The 14,374-nt window shown below is 44.1% G+C and overlaps 1 protein-coding gene across 1 annotated transcript in view; it reads left to right on the forward strand.

Annotated features, from left to right (window-relative positions):
- Positions 1-301: 301 nt before the first annotated feature.
- GRB2 (growth factor receptor bound protein 2) overlaps positions 302-14,374 on the forward strand; it is a 72,451-nt gene continuing 58,378 nt past the window's right edge. The window contains exons 1-2 of the mRNA XM_019466235.2: positions 302-511; positions 8,364-8,578. Of these exons, the coding sequence (XP_019321780.1) occupies positions 8,501-8,578 (78 nt within the window). The 5' untranslated portion in view covers positions 302-511; positions 8,364-8,500. The remainder of the gene's footprint in view (positions 512-8,363; positions 8,579-14,374) is intronic.

Below are 14,374 nucleotides of genomic sequence, written 5' to 3' on the forward strand. Positions count from 1 at the left end.
ACCACTCCCCGCCAACTGCCTCGGTTTGGTGGCAAGAAAAGGGAAGTGATTAGGGTGTGGTGAAGAGTCACCCCTTCAGGGCTGGGCTGTAATTTACCCGCCTCGGAACCGAAAGGGTTACAGCGACCCGGAGGCGGAGCCACGGCGGTGCCACCTGCTGCGGGGCGGTCTGGCGCAGGCGCCTAGGCTGCTAGATGGTGGCTACCTGCGCGACCCGGGCGGAGGAGGAGCGCTTGCGCTCTGCGCTTTTCCGCCGGGGGAAGTCTCGCGGGGGCGGGGCGGGGCGGGGCCGCGCGGAGAAGTTCTCGCGGGACCCCGACGAGGAGCGGAAGCCAGGCGGCTGTGCTGCTTCGGCGAGCGGGCGGCGGCGGCGACGGCGGTGTCGACGAAGATTGTAGCGGTGACGGCGACGGGCACAGGCGCTGCCCTAGGGGAGCAGCAGCGGGGTCGGTGGCCGCTCGCACCGCTGCGGAGGGGACGGCCGGGCGCGGAGCGGAGCAGCTGCGCCACGGTGAGTGCGGCCGGCGGCGGCGGTGCTGCTCCGGTGCCTCTTTCCCCCCCGCTCCGCAGCGGTAGTTGGCCCGCGGGGACCGGGCCGGAGCCTACCGAGGGCTGCCGGGGCTCGGGTTCGGAGTGGGGAGGCCTGTGGCGGGGGACGGAGTCCCCGGGGCTCCGGGCACCGCGTTTCCCCTTTTGGAGCGCTTCCTTCCTGGGGCACCGTCCTCCCCCGGCCCTTCGCTCGGCTCACAGCCCCGGACCCTGGGGCAGGGGGCCGGGGGCTCCTAATTAAGTTCTACGCTTTCTTGGAGAGGGTTTGCGCAGAAGGGGCCCGGGAGAAGCCCGGGAGCCCTGGGTACTCATTCTGTGAGTCAGTCTGACTTGGCCCGGGAGGCGGGGGATTCGCAGCGGCTGCATATGTGGTGATTGATGCTCCTTCGACCTGCACGGCCACCACGTCACCATCTCCTGGTGTCTTTAGGCCGAATTTGGGGAGGGACCCCACCAACCCTATGAATACCATGAGTGAGAACCTTTTGCTCCTGGAGCCGGTTGAGATGCCTTTACGTCTGTCGCTTTTTTTTTTTTTTTTTTTTTTTTAATTTTTGAAACTATCCTCTGAAAAATTCTTGTAAAGAACAACAAGCAGCAGTTGGTTGAAATGTTCCGAGGAATGATTTCAATGCGAGAGGCTAGAAAAGCACTGGTACTTTTCATTTGTTCTTTTAAACATAAGCCGTAGGAGTTCTAGCTTGTTTAGGGAGTTATTATGAAAGTGCGATTTGCAGAGGAGCCGAAGGGCACTCGGGGTCTATCTTTTGGCTCTGTTGCCTCGGAAACGAGTCTAAAAGACACATGAAAGAAGTTAGCATAGTCTCTTTGGCTTTCCTGTCTCACTTTTTCGCTTTGCACTTCTCCAGTAGTTGTCTTTCCTTTCTCCATTTCACTGAGTACACTAAATGCTTACTCGTGTAATGCAAGTCATTTGCTTCCTCCCTGCCCCCGTTTTTTTTTTTTTTTTTTTCTTTCTAATCTACTTCCCCTTCCTCCTTTTTGTCCCCCTCTTGGGCATAATTTTTCGAGGTTTCTGACCTTTGGTGCAATTCGTATTCTCCCCCATTTAAAGAGTCCGTTTTCTCTCTGGGGAAGATACCCTCTTTCCTCCTTTATGGGTTCCTTCAGTCAGCCAGAAGAGTTGCCAGAGAACCTTGCCTAGACTTTTAAGTTCTCCCCCTGGGAACGGGGAGGCTCAAAGGATTGAATTCATCCGTAAGTAATCAATACCACCAGTAGGTCACAAGTGTAGCTGGCTTGTGTTATTTGTGTTTTAGTTGTTTTCATTTTAACATTGTACTGTGCGACTGCTTTCTTTTTTCTTTCTAGGTTTCCCATGTTAGTAAGGAAGATTGGGTCAATTTGGGGCTTGTATGACTTTTTTTTTTTTTCTTTAACATTTATTTACTTTTGTGAGACAGAGAGCAGGGATGGGGCAGAGAGAGAGGGAGACACAGAAGCGGAAGAAGGCTCCAGACTCTGAGCTGTCAGCACAGAAGCCCTACTTGGGGGCTCGAACTCGTGAACCACGAGATCATGACCTGAGCTGAAGTCGGAGGCTTAACCGACTGAGCCACCCAGGGGCCCACTCATCATCTGACTTCTTTTTGGCTTTTAGTGGGAAGTGGTTAATGTTGAAAAACAAAAACCAGTCATAGACCTATATATTACAATAGAATTAAGATAATGTGAAATATTTAAGGGAATGGAATTTATTTAGACCACTGATGAATTAAAACCTGGCCATTGTGATAGTATGAATTCTTTACCAGGGTTCTTTTAACTACTCATCTTTGTTATTGTTGTTGAGGGGTTGTTTGTTGTTTTGTTTTGTTTTGTTTTTTTTGACAGAGAGGAATAACCTGTGTTCCATTGCTCCTTCCCTTGTTCAAAATTTTCTGAATTCCCAAGGTAAAAAGCGAAGTTAATTCTTATAATCGGCTTTTTCTGATACTAAGAGCAAGCATTTAAATGCTTGAGGGAGTTCACTTCGTTAGCAAGCGTATTCAGATCTGAGGGATTGCTAGGTTTTAAATACCGCTAGTTGATGGTACTTAGCGATTTTTCTGAGAAAAATCCTGTTATGTTGCCTGTTGGGCTGCAGCAGTTCTGATTGTTACCTAGACCAGAAGAGTAATAGATTTTGGAGAAATTAATACGGAGTAGAGACTCACCGCGCTCTGCCGAGAGAAATTAATTAGTTACTTGCTTAACTCAGAAGAACTTTCCAGCACTACTGAATGGCTGTTGGGAGTCCTTGGTTTTATTTGTCAAAGTTGGCGTTTGAGCCGAGTGAACACGCATTATTTTCATTTTATGCAAAGACCTTGTAGTGCATTGTGTGGAATGCAAAGTTGAAAATCTGGTTAAGGCGCCCGCCTTCTGGTACAACAGTGATGCTTCGAATTTAGCGTGCATGAGAATTACCGTGAGTCTTACTTTAAATCAGGCTCTGGGCCTAAGGCCCCTACCTTTTGCAGAACTCCAGAAGGCACCCCACAGTGAATCAGTCTCTGAATAGGGAGGTTTTGATGCTACGGGTCCAAGGACCAAGACTGTTGCTGCAGAATGCAGCTGTAAAATAATGAGGATGGAGTGGGATGCGGCTTTCAATTAGTCCATTTAAAATCACACCTTCTGTATATACAGAGTAAATATTTAAAAGCCAAACAGAGTAACTGATGAGAGATGTGATTAGTCTTTATATGCGTGAGTATGTGAGCATTGTTAGGACTGTGATGTGGAGCAATTTAATTTTAAACTTTGTACTTAATAGGGCTGTTAATTTACCTACGAGAATGCTCTGCTAAGTTTGTACGCAGATGGAAGATGGACGATGTAAGAATATAGTGGCCTGGTGATACTAGCCAGTTAACGCTTCTTAGCACTTTGCGCCGGAGACTCTGTGAAGGCCTTTACACATGGTATCTCTCTCTTTTTAAGATTTTTTAAAATTTCTTTTATTTTTTTAATATATTTTTTTTAATTTTTTAATCTTTATTTTTGAGAGAGCGACAGAGTGTGAGTAGGGGAGTAGTACAGAGAGACGGAGACACAGAATCCAAAGCAGGCTCCAGGCCCTGAGCTGTCAGCACAGAGCCCAACGTGGGGCTCAGACCCAGGAACTGTGAGATCATGACCTGAGCTGAAGTCGGGCACTCAACCGACTGAGCCACCCTGGTGCCCCATTTTTTTAAGATTTTTAATTTTTTTTTTTTTTAAGAATTTTTTACACCCAATGTGGGGCTCAAACTCACAACCCTGAGATAAAAGAGTAGCACTCTCTAAGCTCTACTGACAACCAGCCAGGTGCCCCATGGGCTATTTCTTTTAATCATCAAAATGCCCTTAAAAGGTAGATGCTGTTAGCCCCATTTTCCAGCTTAGGGAAACTAGGAATTAGAGACTATAAGTTATTTCTCTAGTGTTCCCCATCTAGTCAAGTGGTAAAGCGACAGTTGAATCCAGGTTTGACTCCAGAACACCAGTAAGATTTTGGTGTTTGTTTTTTCCTTCTTTCTTTTTTTTAATGTTTATTTTATTTGGTTGGCGGGGAGAGCACGCCTGGACGTGCAAACGGGGGAGGGGCAGAAAGAGAGGGGGACAGAGGATCCGAAGTGGGCTCTGTGCAGACAGCAGAGAGCTCCATGCAGGGCTCGAACTCAGGAATCCAGGCGTCCCGGTGTTGGTTTTTTTCTAACTATAAAAGTAGTGATGAAAATATAACTGAGGTATATGGTACAGAAAATGAAAATATTTTGTGACCTTGCTCCCGGAGATAACCATTGTTAACCCTTTGATTTTTTTTTTTCTTTAGCACATGCTGATAAATAATGTTTTGCTTTACAGAAATGGGGTAAACGAATCTTTCTTCATTTTTGTTTTTAACTTGATAATATCTTTTAGTATTTATATAGAAATATATTTCATAGACATTCTCATGGATATTGATCAGGTATATATGTATTTTGCACATGGTGTTTGTCACTGTTTCAGCGAAGATAAATGTAGGAAATGGAATTGCTTGTTCAAGGGTGTGTATTTTTAAATTGTCAGTAGATACTATAAAATTACTTTCCAAAAAGATTGAACTGATTAATTCCCTGCTCCTGTGCTCTGTGATGGTTTTATTATTACAATCCAATACCAAGTACATTGTCAGGCATATAGTAGCAGCTCAAATTGTTAAGGGGATGAACATTGAATAAAGAGCCTGGGAGTCTGTTCAACCAGAGAATTGCAGAAGCTAAATATTATAAACCTTTAAAAAATTGGGCAACTAGTAGGTGAAAGAAATCTCATTGTTGTAATTTGCAGTTTCTAACTAGTGAAGTTGAACATCTTCTCTGTTTTAAGTAGAATCACATTTTAACTTATTTTGAATGACTTAATGTCGGGCCCTGTCCAAAGCACTTCACGTATATTATCTATATTACCTAATTTAATGGTGAATGAATCTTATGAAGTAGGTGATACTATCCCCATTTTACAAATGAGAAATGGGGCTTGTTTAAAAGGCTTACCCCCCAGCAAAAAAAAAGGGGGGGGGGCTTGCCCAAAATTATAGCCGGTAAGCACCAAGGTCATTAGTTCAACCCAGATCAACCTGCTTTTAGAGAACTTGGGGCCTTAACACTAAGTGATATTGCCCAGTGAGTGTTGTGTATTTTTATTTTCTGTAAATTTGGGGAAGAAGAGTTAAATGGAAGGAGAACAAATCCTACAGATACCTTTAGGAGACTGCATTTTAGGATTCAGTGCACATTGCTTGAAATGAACGATTCAAGTTGCACTTGCTTTAGAATTTGCTGTGTGTGATGGACTGAAGGAAGGGTGTATGCTGAAACAGTTTGAAGTATTCTCATTAGGGTTCAGTGTACTCTCCACCCATCTTCTCTGTTGAAATCATTATACATTGTGTCCACTTTCAGCTTTCTTCCTTTTAGTCATTAGTGTTGTGTATAAGATAGTTTTGTTTTTAATGAAACACACCCCGTTGAATAGCCTGAGTGCTCTTTTCTGTGGCTGGCCTGATAAGCTGACCCCTCCAGGTCTTCTCCATGAGCTGCTAATTTTTATTTGGCACAGCCACAGAAGTATTGATTGTGCCTGGTTTTCATTTGTCTCAAACTGTATCTCACAAAGCAGTAGTTACTTGAAATATGATTTTCAAGAGTGTTAGTCTGTTTATGCTTTCTCTAGGAAACCTGTGGTAGATGAGTTAGGTAACAGGAAAACCAGTGTTGAAAACTGTCTTGGTTTTTATGCTGCTGCTGTTCGGTTGGTTACACTGCAGTTGTCTGAAATCCCGAATGAAATAGAAGTTTGCGCCCTGTTGCAACATAGCGCCTTGACAATGACAATGCTTTGAGTTTCTGTCCGATTTTTCTGATTTCTTTTTCAAAAATGCAGCTCCTTATTTTTGTTAGATCTGCTCAGTTATTCTTAGGTTTCCCATCACTGATACATGGTTCCAACAGTCAGCCCTGGAGACCAATTAAAATAAATGCTCAGTAGAAAACATTGACAGGCACATAACAGAGATTTTGAAGCCTTTGCAAAAAAATAAAAATGGGTACACATTTGGTAGTCAAAGAAGGAAAAGCAGTTGTTAATGCCGGGAAAAAGTAAAGGATTATACTAGAAAGGAAGGTTGGTTGTAATATATTTAAATCAGCAGTGAAGAATATTTTGCAGTGTGAAACTGCTTAAACCGGAATATGTGGTATTACTGGGATGGGGCAAGGGGAAACTGTCGGGGGTGAACATCTTGCAAGCAATAGGTCATGGCTGGAATAAATTTAAAAACAACAGAAGCATATTATTTAGAAATACTGTAGGTGCAAAAAGAAAGCTAAAAACAGAATTGAGGGTGATTGCTTGTAGGTGTTGGGGTGGGGAACTGCCCTTTTTTTTTTAATAAGCCTTTCAAAATCTGTGACTTTCAAAATTATATACCTGGGTTAGTTTGATTAAAAAAAGCAACTACAGAGAGAATAAATAAAGGGGGTTTAAGGACACACAAAAATAAATACTTTGAGCCCTGGCTGGCTCAGTTAGTAGATCATGTGACTCTTGATCGTGGGGTCATGAGTTCAAGCCCCATGTTGGGTGTCGAGATTACCTAAGAAAATTTTAAATAAATAAATACTGATACTAATTGTATATATATATATATTTTTTTTTAATATTTGCTAGAGCTCTCTCTTTACTTTCCTCTCTTAGAGCCAGCCCCACATGGGATATCATGGCCTGATAGAATAAACATTGGTTTGGTTGATTAGTTTACCTGCAGTAGAATGTTTGGCTTTCAGAATTTGACTAAAGGACTTTTTATTACTGGGTGATTTCTGTCCTCTTTGGTAATGCTCATTTTCTTCTAATCTTAATATTCCCAGCTGATTTACTGCTTAGTCCTTTTGCAGCTATGCCTGATTAATGCCCCAATTGTTAACTTTAGAACAAAGGATGATAATCACCCATGCCCCTCAGATGAGCTCTCTGCTAGGTGGTAATTATCCGAGAACGGTGTCACTATAAATAATCTGTCCCCATTCTGCCGATGTCCCGTGTTGTTTTCTGCTTTTATTTAGCCTGTATGACAACAGTAACTGAAGACAGAAATGGGGCTTTATTTTCCTTTAGTTACGCAAAGGTCTAGGTTGTGGCCGTATTGGTGCCTGGAGACTTTTTTTTTTTTTTTACAACAGTGATTGTACTGCCCACAGTTCACCATCACCTAGTACACTACCTAAGGGTTATTACAGAATCTTTACCTGCAAAAATGCAACTTGGTTCATCTTAGTATTCCTTTGGTGCTGAGAGAAGCAGCTGTTCCCAGGTTGACTGAGAGATTTGTTAGACTTCCTGGCACCATCTCCCTGCACTTTCTTTCCCCCCCCTCATAAGACATCTGGCAGCTCAGATTCGGAAAAGGGGATTCCTTTCAAGTGTAGTTAGGATTTAAGCTTTGCTCCTTACGTTAGTGAGAAGTGATGCAGAAGCTTCTTCTGGAATTGCTGAACTTTGGACCTCTATTTCAAGGGCTCTTGGGAGTCCAAAGTCTTGGGGGTCTTCAGGGGAGAAGGAGCCTTAGGCAAGAGCAGGTCTTCAACAAAAGGCTCTGACGCTGGATCTCCTCTATTTCTGGTTAACTGAGCTTGCCGATCAGTCTGGAAGCGATAGAGGGAGAGCTGCCTTGCTCAGAACAGCAAATTGAATTTTAAAAAGTAGTTCCTAGGTTCACTTTGACCTGCTTTCCTAGGAGCAGACCGAGGTTAGTTTCCGAGAACAGTTAAATAAAGCAGCTGAAGACCAAAGCCACAATTGCTTGCTTTTGACTGGATAGGGGACCGAACATTTTCAGAAGACCAGAAAGGTCGGCAGGGAGAAAGGAAGGAGATAGGCCTGTGTAACCGGGAAAGGCTGGGTGCCGTCCGCAGGGCGAGGCCTTTCTTTGGGTGGGCTGCATTTCGGGCCGGAGGAGCAGAGAGCGCAAGGGGCGAGGGAGGAGAGGCGGAGACCGAGAGGGTCTTCAGCCGGCTCCTCCTGAACACAGCGCACACCCAGCGGGAAGGAAGAGGAAGTGTGTGCGGGAATAGCTCGAGCGCCTGCCGCCATTGGCCGGCGGGCCTGTCAGTCGCCTGGGGGCCGAGCCTGCGAAGAGGAAGGAGGCGATCGGGGCTCCTGCCTGCGAGGGAGGGAGGCGGGCCGAGCCAGGGGGCGTGGGGGCTGGGGCGGCAGGCAGATTGGCAGGGCGGGGCCGCCTTCGGTGCTGGCCACTTCTCTCAACCATCCCTCTTGTGATTCAGGGCGGCATTGTGTGTCCCGGAGTGCACGAGCCGGTCCCGAGAGAGCGGCGAGGCCGAGCCCCGGGCGCTGGGTGGCTTCAGCAGGGAAGACTCCCTTCCCCCGGCTTCAGGCTGCTGAGCACTGAGCGGCGCCCAGAATGGAAGCCATCGCCAAATATGACTTCAAAGCTACTGCTGACGACGAGCTGAGCTTCAAAAGGGGGGACATCCTCAAGGTAAGTGTGATGCCACGCAGATGCCGAGATGGCCTCCCCTCGTACTCCCCTACCTTCGTTTACCCTGATAACACACAAAGAAGCCGAGCTCCTCCTTTCTCAGTGCCCGCTTTGACCATTTACCATCGGGCGCTCTGGATAGCTGAGATAGATGCTGAGTGGAATATTAAATATGACTTAAGACGGTTGGTGTGATGTATGGTCTTTAACTGCCTTTGTGTGAATGCCTCCAGTATCTCTGTTTGCTTGTCGTTTGCACGTAAAGTCAGAGCAGCGTGATTGTGACAAGGAAGTATGGAGTAGACTGATACATTTTGCAGTTTTATTAAGCATTAGGGGATTTTTTTTTTTTTAAAGACTTGAAGTATTTATGTAAAAGCACTCAGTCTTGTCTTACACAGTCAAGGTTTTGCATTCTGGAACATGATGCTAGTTGGTTAGAAATTAATTTCCTCTAGTTTTGAGAGGCGGTTAGAAGTATATGCCAAAACTCATTAAAGAACCTCAGTGTATTTTTATTCTTTGTGAGAAAACTAGTGGAGTTCTAAATCCTGAAGTTTGTTGCGTTGTTGTACAAGTCACAGGGCGATTTTCTCAAAAGAAACTTGAGCAATTACCCTGTATTAAACTCTAATTGCACAAAAGAAACCTGCTGACAGTTTAAAAATCAGCTTCTTTACAGTTTGCAGCTCATTCTGAGCCCAAACTACTTACACGAGGATTCACTTTCCACCTGGCACATGGTAATTATGTTGTTTACCCAATTGACAGCAGCAGCTTGCCCTTTTGGGTATGTAATTTATTTTTACAAGGGTGGGTGTTATCGAATAATGTGTCAGCTCTGCATGAGGAGAACCTGAAGTTGAGTGTTTGCATGTTCACTGCGTCTCAACTTTCGACATTTTTTTCCTCTGAGCCTAGTCTGATGGTTGGGGGTTTGCCACCCATTTGTTTACTACCCCTGAATGAAAATTATGAGAATTTTACAAAGAGGAACAAAATGGAAATGTAGAAATAGCCCCTACAAAAGGACGGGTTTTTTTGGTTTTTGTTTTTCTTTTGAGTCCTTCAGACCTGTGGGTAGCTACTATTTTGCTCTCTTTGCCGGAGGCATAGAGTTCAACTCTGAAGTTACCTGCTCAGTAGTTTCTTGATGTTGGGTTGTATTTCATAGAAGGCAATATTGAAGAGCCCTTGAAAGAGAAGGAAAGTGTGTTCTTTTCAGAACTGTTTTTTGTGATGCCCAGCTTTCCCAGGGTATTGTCCAAGTCAGCAGACAGAACCAGCTATAGGTTTTAGGGTAATATATGTGTTCTGTTTTCTTAACTAGAAGTCAGAGCAAGGGACGAGACATAACTTGAACTATTAAGTTACTCTTTCATTGGTGTACAGAGGAGTAATTTGATGTGTTCATAGGTGATTACTGTTTTCAACAGATAACCAGCATGTGGTATCATCAGAAGTTTGGCTACTCGAATATTGTACTCCTGAAACCAGTATAACAGTGAACATTAACTATAGTGGAATTTAAACAGTTGGCTGTTCAACTACCCGTATCTGTTGCTTGTACGAAACCCTGTGGGGCCTTCCCTGCCCCCCCCCCCCAATACAAACTTAGATTTCTCCATTAAGCTTACCCAAGAAACTTAAACCTAGAAGCCTGGTAGTTCCTATTTTCCTCTACGTTTACCCTGTTACATATTTAGCACTAAAGCAACAAAACTAAGGATTTGAGGTCTATTTTTAAGAGTTTTTAGGCAAGAGCTTTTCCCGGAGTGTTAACACTGAAGTTTATCCTAGACCTAGACCATGAGGATCTTGTAAGTTCTCCAGCTTCAGTTGGTAAGTTCATGAACAAGTGTGAAACCCTTCTCTCCCATCCTATAATTAGAGAAGAGGGTACTGTTTAACATTCCCCCAGAAATTGTTCTGTTGGGAGAGAAAGTGAGTCAGAGTGCTCACATTTACTTTCAGATTTTCTTTGGGAAGAGAAAAATACATATATTTGCTTCTTTCCAATTTGGTAGATAACTGGCACATGAAGTCATAATGTCATTATTACCCTTGAATGGTGACCGTTAGCTGTTTGTTAGTAATCTTGTGGCTTTACTCCAAAAAGAAAAAAAAAAGTACTAATACAGTAGTTGCCCTTTGTCTCATGATTCTGTGGAACAGCTGAGTGAAGAGGAGGGACATTGCTTTGTCTTAAGAACTGTTATTTTAAAAAGCAGTGTTTTCTCCATTTGATTATTCGGAGAGTAACTGGTTTCATTTGAGTGGCTTTGATTTGATTTGATAGCTCTTAAGGATGTTAGTTGTGAGCCAAAGCATGTGTATAAGTGGCTGGAATAGCATTGACCAGTTTGACATGATTGAAATAGGGCTATATTTGCCCTCTTTTGCTAAGGGAGGGTGTGTGTACATATGGGCATCGAATACATTTTATTTGAAGATAATGCCCTAGAAAAGGGCTTAGCCCTTTTCCTCCAAGTAGAGTTCAGAAAGATTACATCCTCTCACTGTCTTGGAGCACCTGGTTAACTTTGGTTAAGGTGTACCCCATCCTCCAGCAGACCACTTCTTTACTTTCTTTCTACATGTTGACTCGTGCTGCTCTGAGAAAAGAGACAAAAATGAAAACATTTCATTGGAAACCTAAAATAGAACTGAATGCTTCAATATATCTCCTTTGTTACTGTCCCTTGTCTGTGTGTGTGTGTGGTTTTTTTTTTTTTTTTTTGGTGGGGAGGAGAAGAAGGGCACTGGGGCATAGAAATGGAAGGAATTGGTCTGTTGCAATTTTCAGCCTTGCGTGGCTGAAATGAACCTAAATTTCCCTGCCGTTGTAGTGCAGGCTTCAGATAGTCCCAGGGGTTCTCCACCAGACAAGGCCCCTGAATCCTCTCCCCTATAGCGCATAACACATCTGAGCTTACCTCCGAGGTAGATCTGTCATTTAGGGGCTTATGTGCCTGTGCTTCAGGCAATGCTGCGTACGAATTAAGAGACCATTTTGAGCTCTCAAACCTGTGCTCATTCCTTTCTAGAGTTGGTGGCTTTTCTTTGCTGTCAAGGCAGACCTTTGATTCTAGAAAAGAACCAGCAGTGGGTCGTCTAGGTGTCTTCTACTCATTTGGCACTAACTACCTTTATCAGTTTTCAAGACTGCTTTAGAAATTGGTCTTGAGGGGTGCCTGGCTGGCTCAGTGCACATGACTCTTGATCTCTGGGATGTGAGTTCAAGCCCAGCACTGAGTGTAGAGATTACTTAAAAATAAAAATCTTAAAGAAAGAAAGAAATAGGTCTTGGCTTCACACTCGGCTCTTTGAAGCGTTCCATCTTGGTGCAGATGACCGTTTTGATGTCACATTTACTGAGCATCTTCTTCAGCCACACCCTGGGATAAGTTGCTTTGAAAGTTGGGGAAGAAATACAGATTATACTTTCTCCCTTCAGGACCTCTGAAATCAAATATGAGAAGTGAAATTAATATGTGAAACAGGATATGGCAGTATACAAAATTAGAGGATTTTTAGAACAGGTGAGGACCTTTTAAAAGGTCTTAATTTAGATTTTATTTTTTAGATGAGGAAGTGGTCCACAGAGGTTAAATGATCCAAGATCACAACTCTTAGTAAGTACTTAGTAAGGAACTGGGTTTTTTTGTTTCTTAATTTTTTAAAATGCTTCTTTAGTTTTGAGAGAGACAGAGCATTGGGGCGGGGGGGGGGGGGGGGGGGGAAGGCAGACACAGAATCTGAAGCAGGCTCCAAGCTCTGAGGTGTCAGCACAGAGCCCGATGTGGGGCTCGAACTCACACTCTGTGAGATCATGGCCTGAGCTGAAATCAAGAGTCAGACTCCACCGACTGAACCATCCAGGAGTCCCAGTAAGGAACTGGTATTTATTTAATGGAATGCCGAGTTGTGTCACACACTGTGACTGCTAGAGTAATGATGTAGGAAGGGCAGAGATTGGTAAGAGCTGAAGTCTGAGAATGATGGGTGGAGGGTGTGTGACTTAAACCCGACCTCGTGAGATGGTGAGGGGGAGTGGGTGCTTGTGTTTGAGATAGGAATGCTAGAATGGGGTTGAAGACTGTGCCATAGTAGAAAAGAAGGTAGAATTGGAGCAAGATAAGAAAAAAAGAGTAAGAATTTGATCTTTAAGCCTTTAAAGGCTTTTAGCTGATGAGGGAAGTGTTCTGTGATAGGAGGGAAGCCTGGAGCCCCAGCCTGGAAGGTTGCAGTTAGCCGCCTGGGAGGCAAGTGCCTGCATAGGTGTCAGAGGCTAGGAACGAAGGTCGGGGTGGATGGCGTTGAGAGATGCTGGGGGAAAAATAATGGAATTTCTGCTGGGGACATTTGGAATAAACCCGTGTAGCTGAGAGAAGAATGCCCACTGAGCCTGTTCCTGAGAAGTCAGGAATCTGAACTGGGGTTGAATTGGTAATAGTTTTCACAGCCGCTAGTACTCCTGAATTTGGGTACAGGAGTCTCATTTCAGGTATTTGAACGATTAAACACAGGATGGGATTTAAAGTACTTAATAAGGAACTGTTTCAGATTCCTAGTATCAGTCTGCTTGGTGGAAGCATTTCTCTGCCTGTTGATAAGAATTCTTACTGATCTTGTTGACTAAAACCAGAATTTTGCATTTAATTTTTATGTATGAGGATGATTTGAATTCTCTTAGAACAAATGATTTGTTTGCCTTTGACTGTACGCATTTTTCCCCCCCGTCATCTGAATGGACTGTTTCCACGTAGGTGCTAAGAATGAGATTTCGGTTCCCATACAGGGCTCCTTCTGGGGGCCTGGCTGAAGACCAGTCATCCCTGTTTAGAGGAAGAAATGAGTAAGGAAATACAGTGTTCCTTCGGGGGTCTTTCGGTTTGAATAGCTACCATTTATGGAGCATTTACTATGCCCCAAAGTCGTACATTATTTCTAGTTTGGGTACTAAAAGGTTGGCCCTCGTTAGCCTCATCTTACACCTGCAGAAACAGGCTCACAAGTGAAGTAACTTGCTCAGGTTCACACAGTGCAGTAAGTTACAAAGCTGGGGCTTGGTCTCAGGTCTGGCTGCGATGCTCCCTCCGACAGCACGTTACTGCTCCTTTTAACTGTCAGGTGTGAGTAGCCCAGAAATGTGAGGCGTCAGCAGACCTGCTTTGCTCACCTGCCAGGCCTGGACAGCCGGCTTGTGGCACTCTTCTACTGAGTGACTTATTGGACATCCTGTCTAAAGTAAATTGACTTCAATAGTGAAAGAAGTGGAGAAAATGAGGTCATTTTGCCTGTCAGATTAGCAAAGATGATAAAAATTGACCCCACCTTGTGTTGGCCAGCATGTGGAGAAACGGGCTCTGTCACCTTCTGCCAGCGGAGGTTTGTACCAATAATGCAGTTTTTCTTAAAAAAAATTTTTATAATGTTTATTTCTTTTGAGAAAGACAGGGAGACAGGGCCAGAGCACAAGCACGGGAGGGGCAGAGAGAGAGAGAGAGGGAGACACAGAATGGGAAGCAGGCTCCAGGCTCTGAGCTGACAGCAGCAAGCCCGATGTAGGGCTTGAACTCACGAGGCATGAGATCATGACCTGAGCTGAAGTTGGACTCTCAACCGACTGAGCCACCCGGGTGCCCCAACAATACAATTTTTCTGAATGGTGTCTTGGTGACACGTATCAGAACATGAAACGACCCAGCAATTCTACTTTTAAAAATTTATTCTAAGAAAATTCTCAAACAAGTTTTTGTAAATGTAGACATAGGATATTTACTTCAATTAATA

The sequence above is a fragment of the Panthera pardus genome, unplaced genomic scaffold, assembly GCF_024362965.1.
Source record: "Panthera pardus isolate Hobbes unplaced genomic scaffold, ASM2436296v1 HiC_scaffold_3, whole genome shotgun sequence".
Taxonomy (NCBI): domain Eukaryota; kingdom Metazoa; phylum Chordata; class Mammalia; order Carnivora; family Felidae; genus Panthera; species Panthera pardus.